At 43.1% G+C, this 15628-nt stretch overlaps 1 protein-coding gene and 1 long non-coding RNA gene across 2 annotated transcripts; both read right to left on the bottom strand.

The window, feature by feature from the left end:
- Positions 1-3568: 3568 nt before the first annotated feature.
- Positions 3569-5381, bottom strand: LOC138954162 (sodium- and chloride-dependent glycine transporter 1-like). The gene has a single exon (XM_070326066.1). The coding sequence runs from the start codon at positions 5192-5194 to the stop codon at positions 3569-3571; it is 1626 nt and encodes a 541-aa protein (XP_070182167.1). The 5' UTR covers positions 5195-5381.
- Positions 5382-8489: 3108 nt separating this feature from the next.
- On the bottom strand, positions 8490-15064 carry LOC138954166 (uncharacterized). Its single transcript, XR_011451736.1, has 6 exons — positions 14617-15064; positions 14031-14126; positions 13463-13557; positions 12751-12813; positions 12317-12410; positions 8490-8988 (listed from the first exon to the last, which is right to left on the bottom strand). It is a non-coding gene; the product is annotated as an uncharacterized lncRNA (long non-coding RNA).
- Between the last annotated feature and the right edge of the window lie 564 nt (positions 15065-15628).

Here is a 15628-nt window from a genome sequence, read left to right as displayed (position 1 = left end):
GTGTTGCATATTCTTTTTTGGATTATTCCTATGGTAGCGATGCTTGTCGACACACGGATAGCAAACAGAGGTTCGATCGTTCGCTAGCATCTGTGTATCTTGTAAGCTGAATGTTCGTTTTTTTCGACATGCATTGCTTTCATAATGAAAGAAACGTTTGTTTATTGCATCCCATACATCAGATCAGTTCCGAGATTCATGTTTGCGGGCAACTGATATGGTTTTCTAAGCCGTGCGATACGATTTTGGAACTTCATACAAATGTGTCACATTGTTCGGCGCGAGGTCAAAGGTCGGGAGGAAAGTAGTTCTTTGCCCAAATCGGAATCTGCACTATCATATATTTTTTGGAGTCCATGATGTATTTATTGAGCTATAAAAATACAACATATATACCCATACTGAAGTAACAGAGACAAAGAAGGGAGGTCATGGGATATTAAACTAATATCAATCATTCCTTCTTTTTTTGTGTGCAGAAGGCAATATCAGAAAAAAACACTGCAGAAAAAAGCAGTGTTACACAAACACTCAGCAGAAGAAGGCAGAAGTACAAGAACAGATGTTTATTTGTCTGAAGCCACAGGCCCTTACAACAGTGGTCAATATTACACTATAATATATGCACAATTGTTACTTGTAATTACTCATAAAACTCAGCAAATAAACTAATACTGGTGTCAATGAATACATTTTACTGAACCGCATTGATAATCTGATTTTGATAGAGAAAAATAGAGGGACAGACAGTCACGAACAGAGAGAGAGAGAGAGAGAGAGAGAGAGAGAGAGAGAGAGAGAAAGAGGGAGAGAGAGAGATAGAGAGAGAAATAGAGAGAGAGAGAGAGAGAGAGAGAGAGAGAGAGAGAGAGAGAGAGAGAGAGAGAGAGAGAGAGAGAGAGAGAGAGAGAGAGAGAGAGAGAGACGCCCAGGCGCCACTAATATGAACCATTTGTGAATTTTGTCTGAATTTAATTTTTGCTGAATGTATACCAAAGGTTATTCGCTATAATTAGGCCTAACGGTTAACTAAAGAGATAAGGACTATCCAACACAAAATGAAACTACTTCGCAAGAAAACAAGCTCGTTACCAGAGCCTAGAAGCAAACATTGGTCCATATGTGTGTGAGTGTGGGTGTGCGTGTGCGTGTGCGTGTGTTTACTAAAACACATGTTGTAAGAAGAAGGAAGTGATCAGCTATCAAGGACGGTTCCAGGGAATTTCGGTGAAGTTTTCAAAAAAACGGATAAAGCTAGTGATAATTAATACATTTTTAATTGATTTGTGGCTAGCTAAGACAAAACGTTTGTACTCAAACACATGCATGACCTCATTTCTGACACTATGACATCATAACCTGATATCATCACCAATAGTCTAGTCAAGACTAAAATACCCCAGACACAAAGTGACCAAATGAAACAATGACATTACCCGCTATTACGAGCTAGTCGTGTGACAGAGAGTTTTCTTGCACACGAGACTAGATGTTTCACGACGGCTTTAGCCGGAGTGAAACAGCAGCAGTCGAGTGTGCAAGAACACTCTCTGTCACACGACTAGCTCGTAATGGCGATTATGTCTCACAGCTTCAACAGAGGAGAGAACAAACACGTTTTGCGTACTCACGCTTGATAAACCTAAACACAGGAGCAGCCATTGTGGAGAGATCTACTTTTTGACGAAAGTGAACGAACAACTATGAATGACGTCTCGGTATATGTGAATGACGTCACAGTCATCGTCACAGTCTGTATCTTTTGAAGCATTCCATTCTTCATGACGTCTTTCTGTGTCTGCATCCGCGAAATGTTTGTTCTTTCCGGGGTCTTTGTCATCTATGTTCAGAACTCTGTCCTTCTAGTTTCAGACTAACAGGCCTCCTGAGCGAGCCACTTTCCAAGGAAAGCTAAACTCGCGTATGGAAACAGTACTGTAGTCTGGGATGCCGTTTTCAGTATTCTCAGCGTTGAAGAATTTGTAAAGAGAAGACACGACAACAGCAGGAGAAATAAAAGTCGTGTGTGCATTTTGGGGTTTTTGGGGGGACGATTTCGAGTTTGAATCCGTTCTTGCACATGCTCCAAAGCGCGTAACATACAATCTTGCACACGTTTGCTTTAGTGGTGGCAAAGAAGGAAAGCGTGTGACATCATATCATATCAGTCACTATTTTGCGTGGTGAAAATCTTCTTCAGCAAACATTGTCATGCTGTGACTCTGACATTTTAGTAATGGAACCTCAACGTTATTGTTTTGTATTAATCGAACATGACCCCGCCTCGACCCCAACAATTGACGAGGGTCAATAAAACCAAGGTCAACTCGGAAGATAATCTAACCCTTCAATTAATAATAATAATAATAATAATAATAATAATAAATGAGCTTTTATATAGCGCAACATCATAACTTTACAATTATGCTCTTTGCGCTAGACACATTTAAAATTAAAACACAGTTATACAAGCATTTACATCTACATTCATAGTCAGCAACGCTTAATTAAAAGCATACACCATCAAACATACATTACAAAAGATTCTTCCACTAACTAAGTCATAAAAACATGAATAAAATAGGTAATGAAAACAAGGAAATACCAGCTGAATACCCTTAATCAAACAGAACATGTTATCAACAATACTGAAAACAGCCCTAGATGTTTATAATTATACATTATCACATTATCACTAAAACAACAAATACACTACATGTAGCCTACTGATGGACTGAGAAAACAAAATCAGGGGTTGTATTTCTTGAAGAGGTGCGTTTTAAGTGCTCGTTGGAATGCTTGGGGTGACTGGGAGTGGCGGATGTGAAAGGGGAGAGAATTCCATTGTGTGGGTGCGCAGAAAGTAAAAGTGCGTTGTCCGTATGTTTTGGTTTTGGTGTGTGGAATGGTGAGGATGCGACAGTCAGAAGAGGCACAGAGTTGTCTTGCTGGAGAATAAACGGTGAGGAGTTCAGAGAAGTAAGCAGAAGACGAGCCAGAAAAGAAGTTAAAGCAGAGGGTGTACAGTTTGTAGTCAATGCGAGCTTGAATAGGTAACCAGTGCAGTGTGTGAAGAAGTGGTGTTGTGCAAAGTTTCAACGTGCTAGCTTTAAAAGCATCCAGATAACCTAAACGTTCATTTTATTGTCCACGGCTGGCCGGCAGTCCATTCATAAGTACAGACACTTATCAGTAAAAAGACTCACTGATTACTCAGGTGAGTAAAACAAAAAGTGTATAACACTTTCCCAAGGAGGCGGGGTATTATCCCATGTAATCTGAAATAACACATGTGCAAAACCAAATATAAGATGTTAAAACCCAGATCAAGATTTAATTCCCGTGTAATTTTATTCCAACTCGGTATCTCATTGGCAAAAGCCTTGAACAATCTGTGGTCTGAAGTGTTTTGCACGGGAATGACTGTGCCGGTAAGATCTGCATTGGCCACGGGTCAATTGCTTGCCCGACATGGCTACTTCTTATGGGGAGCCTTCCCTTTGGGAGGATTTGGTGCACGGTTGCCCGGGTTAGCTGTTTTAGCCTGTGGACTGCCTCCTTGTCCTTGCTAGGGATTCACAGTGTGGACATTGGGAGGGCTGGGGAGCGACTCATGGGAGAAAAGGCCTATTTCTGTGTGCCAGCTGCTGACAGTAATGAGAGGGAGGTCCACAGGACTGTCTCTCTTGTCCTGTTTCTGCAGTTTAGCCGATTCTAACATTTGCGGAAAGCTCACGATGGAAGTCGAAGAACCCCCAGTCGAGCGGACTCGACCCCGGAGCATGTTATCATTCTCTTTCGTCGCGTAAACAGCAGCTGCATTGTCCACAATTTCAGGCAAATGGACATGGATGTCACCATACGAAGGGGTCTCACTCGCTTCCTCGAAAGCTGCTGGGTCATCTTTCCCCCGAAAGTCTGAGGCCTCTTTCAGCGACCCCACGCTAGCCATGGCGTGCTCGCCCAGCTTGCCAGCATAGACGCTGAGCCAGATCTTGCGGTGCTTGATGGAGGCGGGTCCCCACATCTCGCTGGGCGTGGTGGCGGCGCGCAGCCTCTGCAGCAAAGTCCCGGAGCGGCGCAACAGGCTGTAGATCGCGGCCAGCGGTATGGGCAGCAGCGTCAGGCAGGACAGTCCCAGCCCCAGTAGGTGGCCCCTGTGGTCCACGTGTACCGGCGGCTCCATCCCCATGGACTGCAGCACGCAGATGTAGACCAAAAAGGCGGGGCTCAAGACCAGCCAGCAGGCGCTCAGGTAGTACCTGCCCCAAGCCCAGGGCACGCAGCGCAGCACGTCGACTCCTATCATCACCTCCACGTCCACAAGGAAGTGACGCAGTCCGTACACCCACGACACTGCCGTCACTGTCAACAGCGACATAATGAAAATGTTGAAAGAGTACAGGTAGAAGTTAAGAATGTTGACAAAGATCAGCCCCGCGTCGGTCACCATGGGCAGGCAGACCAAGAAGTACACCATGCACATCAGCACGCGCGTGGGCTTGCGGTGGTTGCGGATGTAGGGGAACAGGTCGTAGAGCGCGCCAAAAATGACCTGCAAGGCGCCGATCGTGGTGGACAAGGCCCAGCAGAAGATCATCAGGTAATAGATGCACGACAACAAGTGGCCATAGTCCTGCAGTGTGAGGGCGACAGGATAGACGTCGAAGATCAGCGTGGTGCCGCCTGCCAGCAGCTGATTTAAGTCGAGGTCCATCCGCTTTGACACGAAACCAAGCGATGTGAAGACGACGAAGCCACTCATGAAACTGACGGAGGCGTTGGCCACGGCCAAGATGACGGCGTGCAGCACGGGGTCTGAGTTGAAGACGTTGAAGCTGGCCAGGCCGACTAGCGTGGAGGAGGAGATAGAAAGCGTGACGAACACCTGCGCCATGGCTTCCGCCCACACCTTGACCTCTAGCAGCTTGGACAGGTCCGGGGTCAGGTAGCACGTGATGCCTTCCATGGCGCCGTCCAGAGTAAAGCCGAACACAAAGAGAATAAGGAGAGCCGCCGTGCAGTACATCATGGTCAACCATTCCATCGTGATCAAACTCTTTAACCCCCTGAACACAGACAAACACAAAATTAACCAGGTGAGGAAGAGGCATCCGACCAGCTCCAATTTGAGTTCGCCCAGGTGGGTCAGACCCACGCCCTCCTTGTCCACGCCCAGGACTTCGTAACGCATGTACTCCCTGCCCGCGAGGACGCGATGGATGCCGTTCTCCGCGGCCAGGCTGACGTTCCATAGGGCGGCGATGCGTTTGGGGGTGGAGTTGGTACTGTAGCACGCTCCGTCCTTCTCCGCCGCCCAGCCTGACGCGGTGCAGGCCGACACGTTGGAGGGGAGCAGGTAGTCCCAGCAGAAGTCCGTGGCCCACTTTCTATCACACTCGGCCCACGGTAGTTTGCTTGTGAAGGACTTGAAGAAGTAGAGCAGGGTCCAGGACGTAATTACGCTCTTGTAAGTACGGGCTAACAGTGAGATCACAAGCGTGGAGAAACCCACGCCCTCGAAGAGCGGGCAGAACTCGTAACATCTTGCAGGCGACCTGCTTGTAAACTGTCCCAGCACGAGCTCCATGGAGCACAGCGGTATGCCCACCAGCACCATTATCAGAAGGTAAATAAGCAGGAAGGCCCCGCCCCCGTTTGAGTGCACGAGAAAAGGAAAGCGCCACACATTGCCAAGACCTACGGTGCCGGAGAGCAGGATCACCATGTAGTTCAGGTTGCTTCCCATTCGTCCTCGTTTGTTCGTGCCCATGGATTCGCGGTTAGGGCTACTATTAACAGCGTCCATAACGTAATGTTGTTTCATTTTGAAACTGGTCCTTGCTGCACTGTGTGTTGTTGTAGATCTATTTCAATGGGGTGTGAAAGATGTGAACTATTGAAACTGTCCCGCCGTGCACTCTCTGGTGTTGCAGATCTATTCCAGAAACAGCAGTGTTCAAAAACGTTCAGAAAACTAGAGTGAACGCAGTGGTAAATGTTTTCTTGCTTATTTGCTGTTAACGCCCCTTCAACCTAGTTGCTTGGCTGTGCGGGACCGATTCCTTTCTCAGTTTGCAATGGTGTGTTCTAAACTCATTTACATCTGGGCCTATCAGAGTAAAATGAAGAAGGTGTTTGTAAGCTCACATCTTTTCACGCCTGCTACTTTTAAATCTGATTAAAACTCTTTTCAAATGTTATTAACCGAGTTGCTGATATGCCTATCACACTTACTTGAATTTATAATAGAGAACAAGCAGGTGTATGTCTCTGCACACAGCGAACGAAGAAGAGATTCTTCTAAAAAACAAAACCTGTGTTTCTGTGACCACATTTGGCGTCATCTACAAGCGAAAAGCACGTCACAGATATGACGTCATATTTCCTTGATTCCTTTTCTGCCTGTGTATTTTGTGGCAAATAGACCATAACGACACACAATCAGCCGAGACTCCTACTTTTTGCTGTTCTTAACCAGACGAACCATTGGTTCGCCGAACTAAGGTTCGCGAACCATGGTTTGTGTCTTAACTGGGCGAACTTGTTCGGCAAACTCAAGGTCGAGTTCGTCCAGTTAAGACACGAAACCTGGATCGCCGACAAACGAGGGGAGCTCACTCCGAGTCGACAATAAAAGCAAGTAAGTTATTCCCCTTCCAAAAATGGCTGCCTCCAAGACGAAATCACCGATTGAGTGGTAACTCCGTGCTGGTTGTCGATTTGGGTCTCTCCTTCCCACTTGATCATGGTGGACGAAGCCTGGTAATCTTGAACTTTAGTGTGTTAAATTCATAGCTCAGAATCGAGTGGCATACTTTACTTATTTTAGATCCAAGTACCTGTAATCAAGCCCAAGAACATTTATCATGAAATTAATTGACGGATTAAGCTCCAAACCTAAGCATAATTAATTAATTTGGTTGTTTGATCGGCGAAAATGGCGTAGGTTGTCAACAAAGGGACTTCAATTGCACGACAAAGTTGCCTCCCCTGTCCGCTGACACGGATAATTCCTTCTTTGACGCATGTAATTTGTAAACAAAATGCATTCGTACCAGAGTACGCTATGATTCGTACAGTTCATCGGAGTTCATTCCGTGACTTTAAAGGGATCTAAAAGACTTGTTATGATTACAAGTGCAGGTTCTCCAAATTTGGAGGCTTGAATGCCTCTGAATTATGAGCTATGAATTTAACACATTAAAGTTCAAGATTACCCGAAGCCTTCTATGTCATTTACCCTCCTGGGTTAAAGGTTATAAATTGATTCGAGAAAATAACATGACTGGTATGGACTGATCATTGTGTCTACCGTGGAGCCATCGGGGTTCTATGGGAAATGCTACACAAAAAAACTTGCCTGTGAAAAGGGAAAGACGGTGACCAAAAAGAAATGATGATAGCGATATTTCTAATTGTGGATCAGCAGAGTCGAGAAGCATACATGATGTTTACCAAAGTGTGTGTGCGTGTCTGTCTGTCCACGTGTGTGTTTGAGCTCTTTTCAGTACAGAATATGAGTTTGGGGATTGAGTGAAGAGGGAGACCTAAAAAAAAAACTACTCGGGATTTTGGTTCTTTTTATCACAATTCAGTCTGTTTTAATTTTCAAGTTATATCAGAAATTTTCTATTTGCACTGATACAATGGAATCCCTTGTGGATGTATTGCTTTAAGGGTCTACAAATAGTACTACTGAACCAAAATCATCCTGTTTCTTTACGTTTTGAGCAATTCAATTGGTCTTGGTTTTTGTTTTTAAAAAATTTGATTCCTCTTCATTCTTCTCAAAAAAAAGCTTTCATTGCGATAAACAAAACATTACTGGATAGACGTTTTCTTGGAGAACGTCTGTATTAGCAAGCATTTAAAGTAGGAGGACGATATGGAACGTACGATAAAAGGATGTGCTTTAGCTTTCTGTCTCATCATTTATAAATGTTGCCCTTCAATCACACACACACACACACACACTTTTGATCCAGCTCCAACCATATTTCATAAGGCTTTATTCAGGGTTGTCTCTTGTTCTTAAACATCCGATTTCTAAGCACACGTCTGTGCTGAGCATATGAACATGAACCGATATGAACATCAATGTCAGCCGCCTTTTTATTGACTCACATGCGAAGCAAAAGTGAGTCTATGTACTCACCCGAGTCGTCCGTCCGTCCGTCCGTCCGGACGTCCGGACGTCCGGACGTCCGTCCGTCCGGAAAACTTTAACGTTGGATATTTCTTGGACACTATTCAGTCTATCAGTACCAAATTTGGCAAGATGGTGTATGATGACAAGGCCCCAAAAAACATACATAGCATCTTGACCTTGCTTCAAGGTCAAGGTCGCAGGGGCCATAAATGTTGCCTAAAAAACAGCTATTTTTCACATTTTTCCCATTTTCTCTGAAGTTTTTGAGATTCAATACCTCACCTATATATGATATATAGGGCAAAGTAAGCCCCATCTTTTGATACCAGTTTGGTTTACCTTGCTTCAAGGTCAAGGTCACAGGAGCTCTTCAAAGTTGGATTGTATACATATTTTGAAGTGACCTTGACCCTGAACTATGGAAGATAACTGTTTCAAACTTAAAAATTATGTGGGGCACATGTTATGCTTTCATCATGAGACACATTTGGTCACATATGATCAAGGTCAAGGTCACTTTGACCCTTATGAAATGTGACCAAAATAAGGTAGTGAACCACTAAAAGTGACCATATCTCATGGTAGAAAGAGCCAATAAGCACCATTGTACTTCCTATGTCTTGAATTAACAGCTTTGTGTTGCATGACCTTGGATGACCTTGACCTTGGGTCAAGGTCACATGTATTTTGGTAGGAAAAATGTGTAAAGCATGTGAGTCGTATGGGCTTTGCCCTTCTTGTTATGAAATAATGTTCATTTGTGTTCCAAACACTTCCGAAGAATACTTGTTGGTGTGTCTTCAGTCGCCCTGACATCATCACAACTCGACCCTGTCCTGCAAAAATACAAACATATACAGGGTGACACCCAAACATTCAACCCAAACAAATGCTTATTTCTTTTACATCTGTTGACCGAATTAGTTATCTTTCTTTTTTTCTTTCTTTTTTTTTTGGTCCCTGTCCTGTCCTGTCTTGTCTTGTCATGCCTTGTCTTGTCTTGTCATCCCTCTATTGGCCTACTGGCAACCTTTTCCTAACTTGTCTTGTCTTGCCATGTCTTGTCTTGTCTTGTATTGTATATATACATTTAGCATACATTTGGGTAAAGGTTTGCGAACAGGTAAGGGGTGTAAGAGAGAGAGAGAGAGAGAGAGAGAGAGAGAGAGAGAGAGAGAGAGAGAGAGAGAGAGAGAGAGAGAGAGAGAGAGAGAGAGAGAGAGAGAGAGAGTGAGACAGAGACAGAGATGGTGGTGGTCTATGTTACATTACACAGGTCAACACAGTTGCAAGTTCATAGGTTAAAGACTGCCCTTTTCGTAGCGTTCATTAATTAATTCCTATTGTTTACATGTGCCAATAATGTTATAAAACTGTACCTAAGGGGATATAATAACGATTGGCTGTAGCTTTCGAAAACAGAAAACATTATTTCAGTATTGCAAAGTGGTGTTGATAGTGTCGAATGTAAACAGAACAGTCTCAAAGTGAAAGTGGATGTTTTCCGGAAATTGCGAAGTTAACAAGAATACAGAAAAGCGCGCTTTCCTGCTTAGCACAATCCGCTACCGCGCTAATCTGGCGTGTCAATATCACTACGTTTTGCACGTGGAAGGTGAGCGATTTCCTTCACGCGGGGATTGACGAAGCTGTACTGTCTGTGTTGACGGTCTAAAAATAGCCCAAGCCCTGGAGAACTGTTTCTAAAGATAGCAATAAACTTTATTAAGAATTGATTATTTCTTGTAATTGGTAAGGACTTCAAACCTAAAACTTTGCAGGAAGCTTAATTTATACATCCCCGCAACGATGGGAAAAGCCCTGGAAGTAAGTACACTAATTAAATAGGACTTTGTCAGCCTTTAAATGAGGTGTTATTGTGTATAGTGAGGAAATAATTTTCTGATGTATTTTTAATTCATTATTGGTGTTTTATGCAAAACGTAAGGTCAATATTGAAAGTTTAAAAAAAGTACTGCCCTCACATTAATACGAAGGCGGGATCACAGCTGGATAAGACAAGGTACGGCAATTTCGACCCGGAGGTCTCTTTCAGGGCGCACAGAGGATGAGACAACACAGGAGGAAAAAAAACCCACAGATAATAGCACACGGAAGGAACGATTACAGCAGTTATAATTAAATTACTTTGTGGGTCAGGGTTTTTTAGGAGTACAGGGGAAACCCCTTTTAAGACCTTAAAAAATGTGAGAAAATCAAGTCTTAAAATGGAAGGGGTCTAAAAATGGGGGTAATTTACAGAGGTTATGAACAGAACATCTTCTTCTTCTTCAGCGTTCCAGAAATTCTGGTGACGTGTGAGCTTGTTTGCCCATTTGGGTTCCCCACACTATACTCTGAGAGCATAGTCAGCTTCATTCCGCTTTCGTTGAGTAGGCATGCTGGGTATTTTCGTGTTTCCATAACCCACCGAACTCCGACATGGTTTACAGGATCTTTTCCGTGCGCACTTGGTCTTGTGCTTGCGTGTACACACGAAGTGGATTAAGTCACTAAGCAGGTCTGCACATAAGTTGACCTGGGAGATCGGAAAAATCTCCACTCTTAACCCACCAGGGGCAGCGACCGGGATTCGAACTCACGACCTCCCGATTAGGAGGCCGACGTCTTACCACTGCGCGCCACTTCACCCGTCACAGAACATCTAAAGAAGCAAGATCTTAAAAAGGAGGAAGTCTGAAATGAATGGGTCTGAAAGGGGGGTTCCACTGTGGAAAAGTACCTGTCAGTTTACCTGTATGTATTAGGACTGGGTGGCCGAGTGGTAACGCACTTGCGCTCGGAAGCGAGAGGTTGCGAGTTCGACCCTGGGTCAGGGCGTTAGCAATTTTCTCCCCCCTTTCCTAACCTAGGTGGTGGGTTCAAGTGCTAGTCTTTCGGATGAGACGAAAAACCGAGGTCCCTTCCGTGTACACTACACTGGGGTGTGCACGTTAAAGATCCCACGATTGACAAAAGGGTCTTTCCTGGCAAAATTGTATAGGCATAGATAAAAATGTCCACCAAAATACCCGTGTGACTTGGAATAATAGGCCATGAAAAGTAGGATATGCGCCGAAATGGCTGCGATCTGCTGGCCGCTGTGAATGCGTGATGTATTGTGTAAAAAAATTCCATCTCACACGGCATAAATAAATCCCTGCGCCTTGAATATGTGCGCGATATAAATTGCATAAAAATAAAAAAAATAAAAAAAATAAAAATCCCTGCGCTTAGAACTGTACCCACGGAATACGCGCAATATAAGCCTCATATTGATTGATTGAATAAGACCACCCCTGACATGCGGCACATACCAACTATCTACAAGTGCTTTGTGTGAACAGTAAAAAAAATTGTTTTCCTTTTTGCGAATTCATTTCATTAAACACAACAACAACAAAATTCATCAAATTCCAGCAGAGCAGAACGGCTTTCACAATTATCACTGGGCCTTTAAAGGCATGTTCCTCACCATATTACCCAGCATATCAGACACCACATGTTTGACTAGGTTTTTACATGGGAACAACAAGACTATACAGGATGGTAAAAAAACCTCCCTATTTTCTTTTTAATCACATTTTTGACTGCGAAAAAAAAAGAGATCAAAAAGGAAATATGGCGCTTTTTTTTAGACACCCCTTTTTACGTCCAGCTTCTTTTGGTGGAGATTCAAGTTACAGACACATGTGAAATTCATTAAGCAAAAAGGTTCCCACTATGCACTGCCACAGAACACAACCAGGTTATTAATGTGCGGTACAGTGTATAATTATGTTTAAGTAAAAGGATGCCCTTCTTTTGTTTAATTGGAGCATCTATGATGTCTGACATTTTGGTTCTAACGGTAAGGAACGTATGTTTAGGCTCTAATAAGGACAGTTTGTCTTGTCAAAAGCCTCATGCATATTCCTTCCTCCCCATGCAAGACTTTCTTTTATTTGAATATATATCTGCCTTTATTAGTTTATAGTACAAAAATCAAATAAAAAGGTCGCACTCTGCGCATAGCGACAAAAATAGCAATTTTACCAAGAAAACCTCACACTCTTTATGTGGAGAAAGACCCTGACTGTTGCAGTATGTTATGCATTTGAAAACATCTGAAATTGTGTACTTGAATTCTACAGTTTGATCAGTTCTGTGTGTTTAAAAAGTTACCTTGATCATTCTGACATGCTCTTGCTCAAATCACATCCCAGACAATATTGTAGACTCCATTGATAGACGCTGTGGTGCATGGGAGAACTGCATTCTGAGGAAACGAAAAAAATATACACTGAGGAAGAACAGTCACAACAACATTTGCAGCAGCAACAGGCTATATAATTTTATTCAAAGAACACTTAAATAAGGTAAAATGAAAATCAGTGTTGTGTCAGTAAATTTGATTTGGGGGAGATGGAAGGATTGGGGTGGGGGTTTAGAGGCGGGGATAGAAGGATAGCTGGGAACCGGGGAAGGTGGGGTGGCTAACACAGTTTGATCATGTAATGACTGGTACAATGTTTAATATATCTAAAAAGGCAGCAACTCTGTAATGCATTATGTGAACCAACTTCTCCATAAACTAAATAAAGATCAGTAAAAGTTACCTCTTTCATTCTGGAATCTTTTTGGTCCCATCACAGCTCAGACGCAGACTCAATGGACAGATACTGTAATGATGAAAATAACACCAGCAATTTAAGGGAGAACAAGAATTATGCAGAGAGGAAAAACAGTAATGAGTAAGAACAACAGCAGCAGCAGACTCAATACTCTTACTCTACATAACACTCTCACTGAATGACTGATTCAGTAACTAAATCCCAGTGAAGTGCAAGTGATCAAAATTACTTATGTAAAAACAGAGAAATAGAGAGAGAGAGAGAGAGAGAGAGAGAGAGAGAGAGAGAGAGAGACAGAGACAGAGAGAGACAGAGAGAGAGACAGACAGACACAGACAGACAGACAGGCAGAGACAATGCGAATGTGTGTGTGTGTGTGTGTGTGTGTGTGTGTGTGTGTGTGTGTGTACATGGGAAATGCAGTGCCATTGAAAACAAACACTTGCTTCATTTAAATATCAACAGTTATACAACATAAGAGGCACTAGAAAAGTTGTACATGAAAATAAATGTTGCTCTTGCTGATGGAAAAAGAGCAGGGGGAGAGGGTCGATGTTGCTTGCACTTGCAGATAATTATGCACTAACATCCAGCTGTTTTTCTGGGTGTACTGTAACCCTGTAATGTTTAAGCAGAAATGTTTGTGGATCACGTTATGCTTCTGCTTTTAGATCAGTTTGAGTATTTGCAATATTACCTGGATCATTGCGGCATCCTCTTGATCACATCACATTTGAGACTTTGACCTATATAGACTCCATGGGCAGACGCTGAAGTTATTACAAGGGCATTCTGAAAAATGACAATACAAATGCAGAGATGTAGAACTTTACATTACACTTACAGAAGCAACAACCAGAGAGCTGATTTATACAGGTAGAGAGAGAGAGAAAGAGAAGAAGAAGTAAAAGAAAAAAGAGAGCATAGAAAGAGAGAGGGGGTGGGGGATGGGGCAAAGGGAGTGTGTAATGTGACGTGAGGAAGGGGAAGAGCAATGGAAAATGAAACTCTCAGTACTTTTAATTTATATTAACAGTTATGGAACTATTTGAGCACTCCCCATAACCACAAACAAGGTACAGACGGCGACATATGTTGCACGGAAGGGTGGGGGTAGTTGGACTGGAGAGTGTTGTTATGGGTTTAGGGTGGAGCTGGGGCGGAGTGTGTATGTAACTTGATAATAATAAGCATGATCAGTTAGTGCTAACAACTATCTTGATCTTCACAGACATAAATTGCACAATGATTTCACCACCATGTACCTTTATTTTTGCCCTTGAGTTAGGTGGAAGACAATGTTGAGTGGTGAACGCAAGTTGTATTGATCACTGGGTCATCCTGCGGTCCGGGCCATTGATCTGCACATTGCACCAGCACAAACAAACACAATGTTATGATCTCAATCAGCCTGCATGGTCAATCATGAATCTTCTAAGAACACAAACACTGTCCAGATCTAATTGAAAACGAGATCATCATTACTTGGGAAATTCAATGAAAATCTAGCAGTCAACGAAGCAGATAGATCTGTCCTTGCGATTGTTGTTGCAAGCAGATAAATGTGTGAACTTCCTTATCTCAACGTTATTATTCAACATATTGATATTTTGCCTGATGGATGTTGTGCCGATGAGATAAACAAACAATCAAAATCAAAGTCATAAACTTTTGAAGAAAAAAATTAAACAAATTGAGCAGAAAGAATCTAGCTTACTGCTGTGCTGATTTCGACAAAATCAATGCGTTTACATGCCGAAGTCATTCCTGCTTTTATTCATATCATACTAGATGATCCTAATGCACAACAATACGAAAACGAGCTCAGCGAAATGAGTAACACTGCCTCACCTGCACTAACACAATGCTGCAGAAGCGAAGGTCGTCTACGACTGGAAATTTCGAAGTCGAACAGCGGCGTTTTTTCACTCTCAGCGGTTGTCTTGCTCGGAAAAGTGAAAAGCTTAACTTGAAATCGAACGGAAGTCCCCATTCTACCTTTTCGTTCAAGCGTTGTTTTTATAAAATCTCAGAAAATGTAATTTTGACTTGGGTGATTTCGTCCGCCATTGAGATTCAGTTTTTCAATAATTTGTCTTCCTCCTTGGCAGAAGAGTCAAAGGTTCGGCCCGATCTTCAAGGTTCCCAAGACATGACTTGCAAACCCCGAACCTAGTTCGCCGAACCTCCCAAACCTAGTTCGAAAACTCAGGTTCGTCTGGTTAAGAACCAAGACAAGTTCGCCGAACCAGTCTTGAGGTTCGCCGAACTCCACGAACCTAGTTCGCGAACCAAAGGTTCGTCTGGTTAAGAACAGCCTTATGCGATGCTAACTTTTGTCTGTCTGTGCGTGCGTGCGTGCGTGCGTGTGTGTGTGTGTGTGTGTTTGTGCGTGTGTATGTCTGTGGTAGAAACTCTAACATTTGAGGACGTCACATTACATTGACGTCACATTATGACGTAAGAGGCGAAGGAAGTACTGAAAGTCTCGGTCATTATTATTTTGAGCGGGCCGAGACTCATGTTGGCAGTCGTGTCCCTGTAAGTAGGCTACATGCAGACAGACAGATCTAGATCTAGTGTCTCGCTTTCTTGCACAGTTTCACCTATGCTCTTTCTGTGTGTGTGTGTGTGTGTGTGTGTGTGTGTGTGTGTGTGTGTGTGTGTGTGTGAGTGTGAGTGTGTGTGTGTGTGTGTGTGACGGAGTGATTGAGTTTGTGTTACTGTTTGTCGATTTTTTACGTGAGCCTTGATGGCTTCGCCTCTTGTCTCGTATTTAATTATCTCCGCGATGCCCAGATGATGCAAAATCATGGTTGTTTTCAAGTACATGTCTGAGTAGACTATGGTCAATCAGAAGACA

Source organism: Littorina saxatilis, unplaced genomic scaffold (assembly GCF_037325665.1).
Source record: "Littorina saxatilis isolate snail1 unplaced genomic scaffold, US_GU_Lsax_2.0 SUPER_12_unloc_2, whole genome shotgun sequence".
Classification (NCBI taxonomy): domain Eukaryota; kingdom Metazoa; phylum Mollusca; class Gastropoda; order Littorinimorpha; family Littorinidae; genus Littorina; species Littorina saxatilis.
The sequence above is the reverse complement of the archived record's forward strand: the minus strand, read 5'-3'. Positions and strand labels throughout refer to the sequence as shown.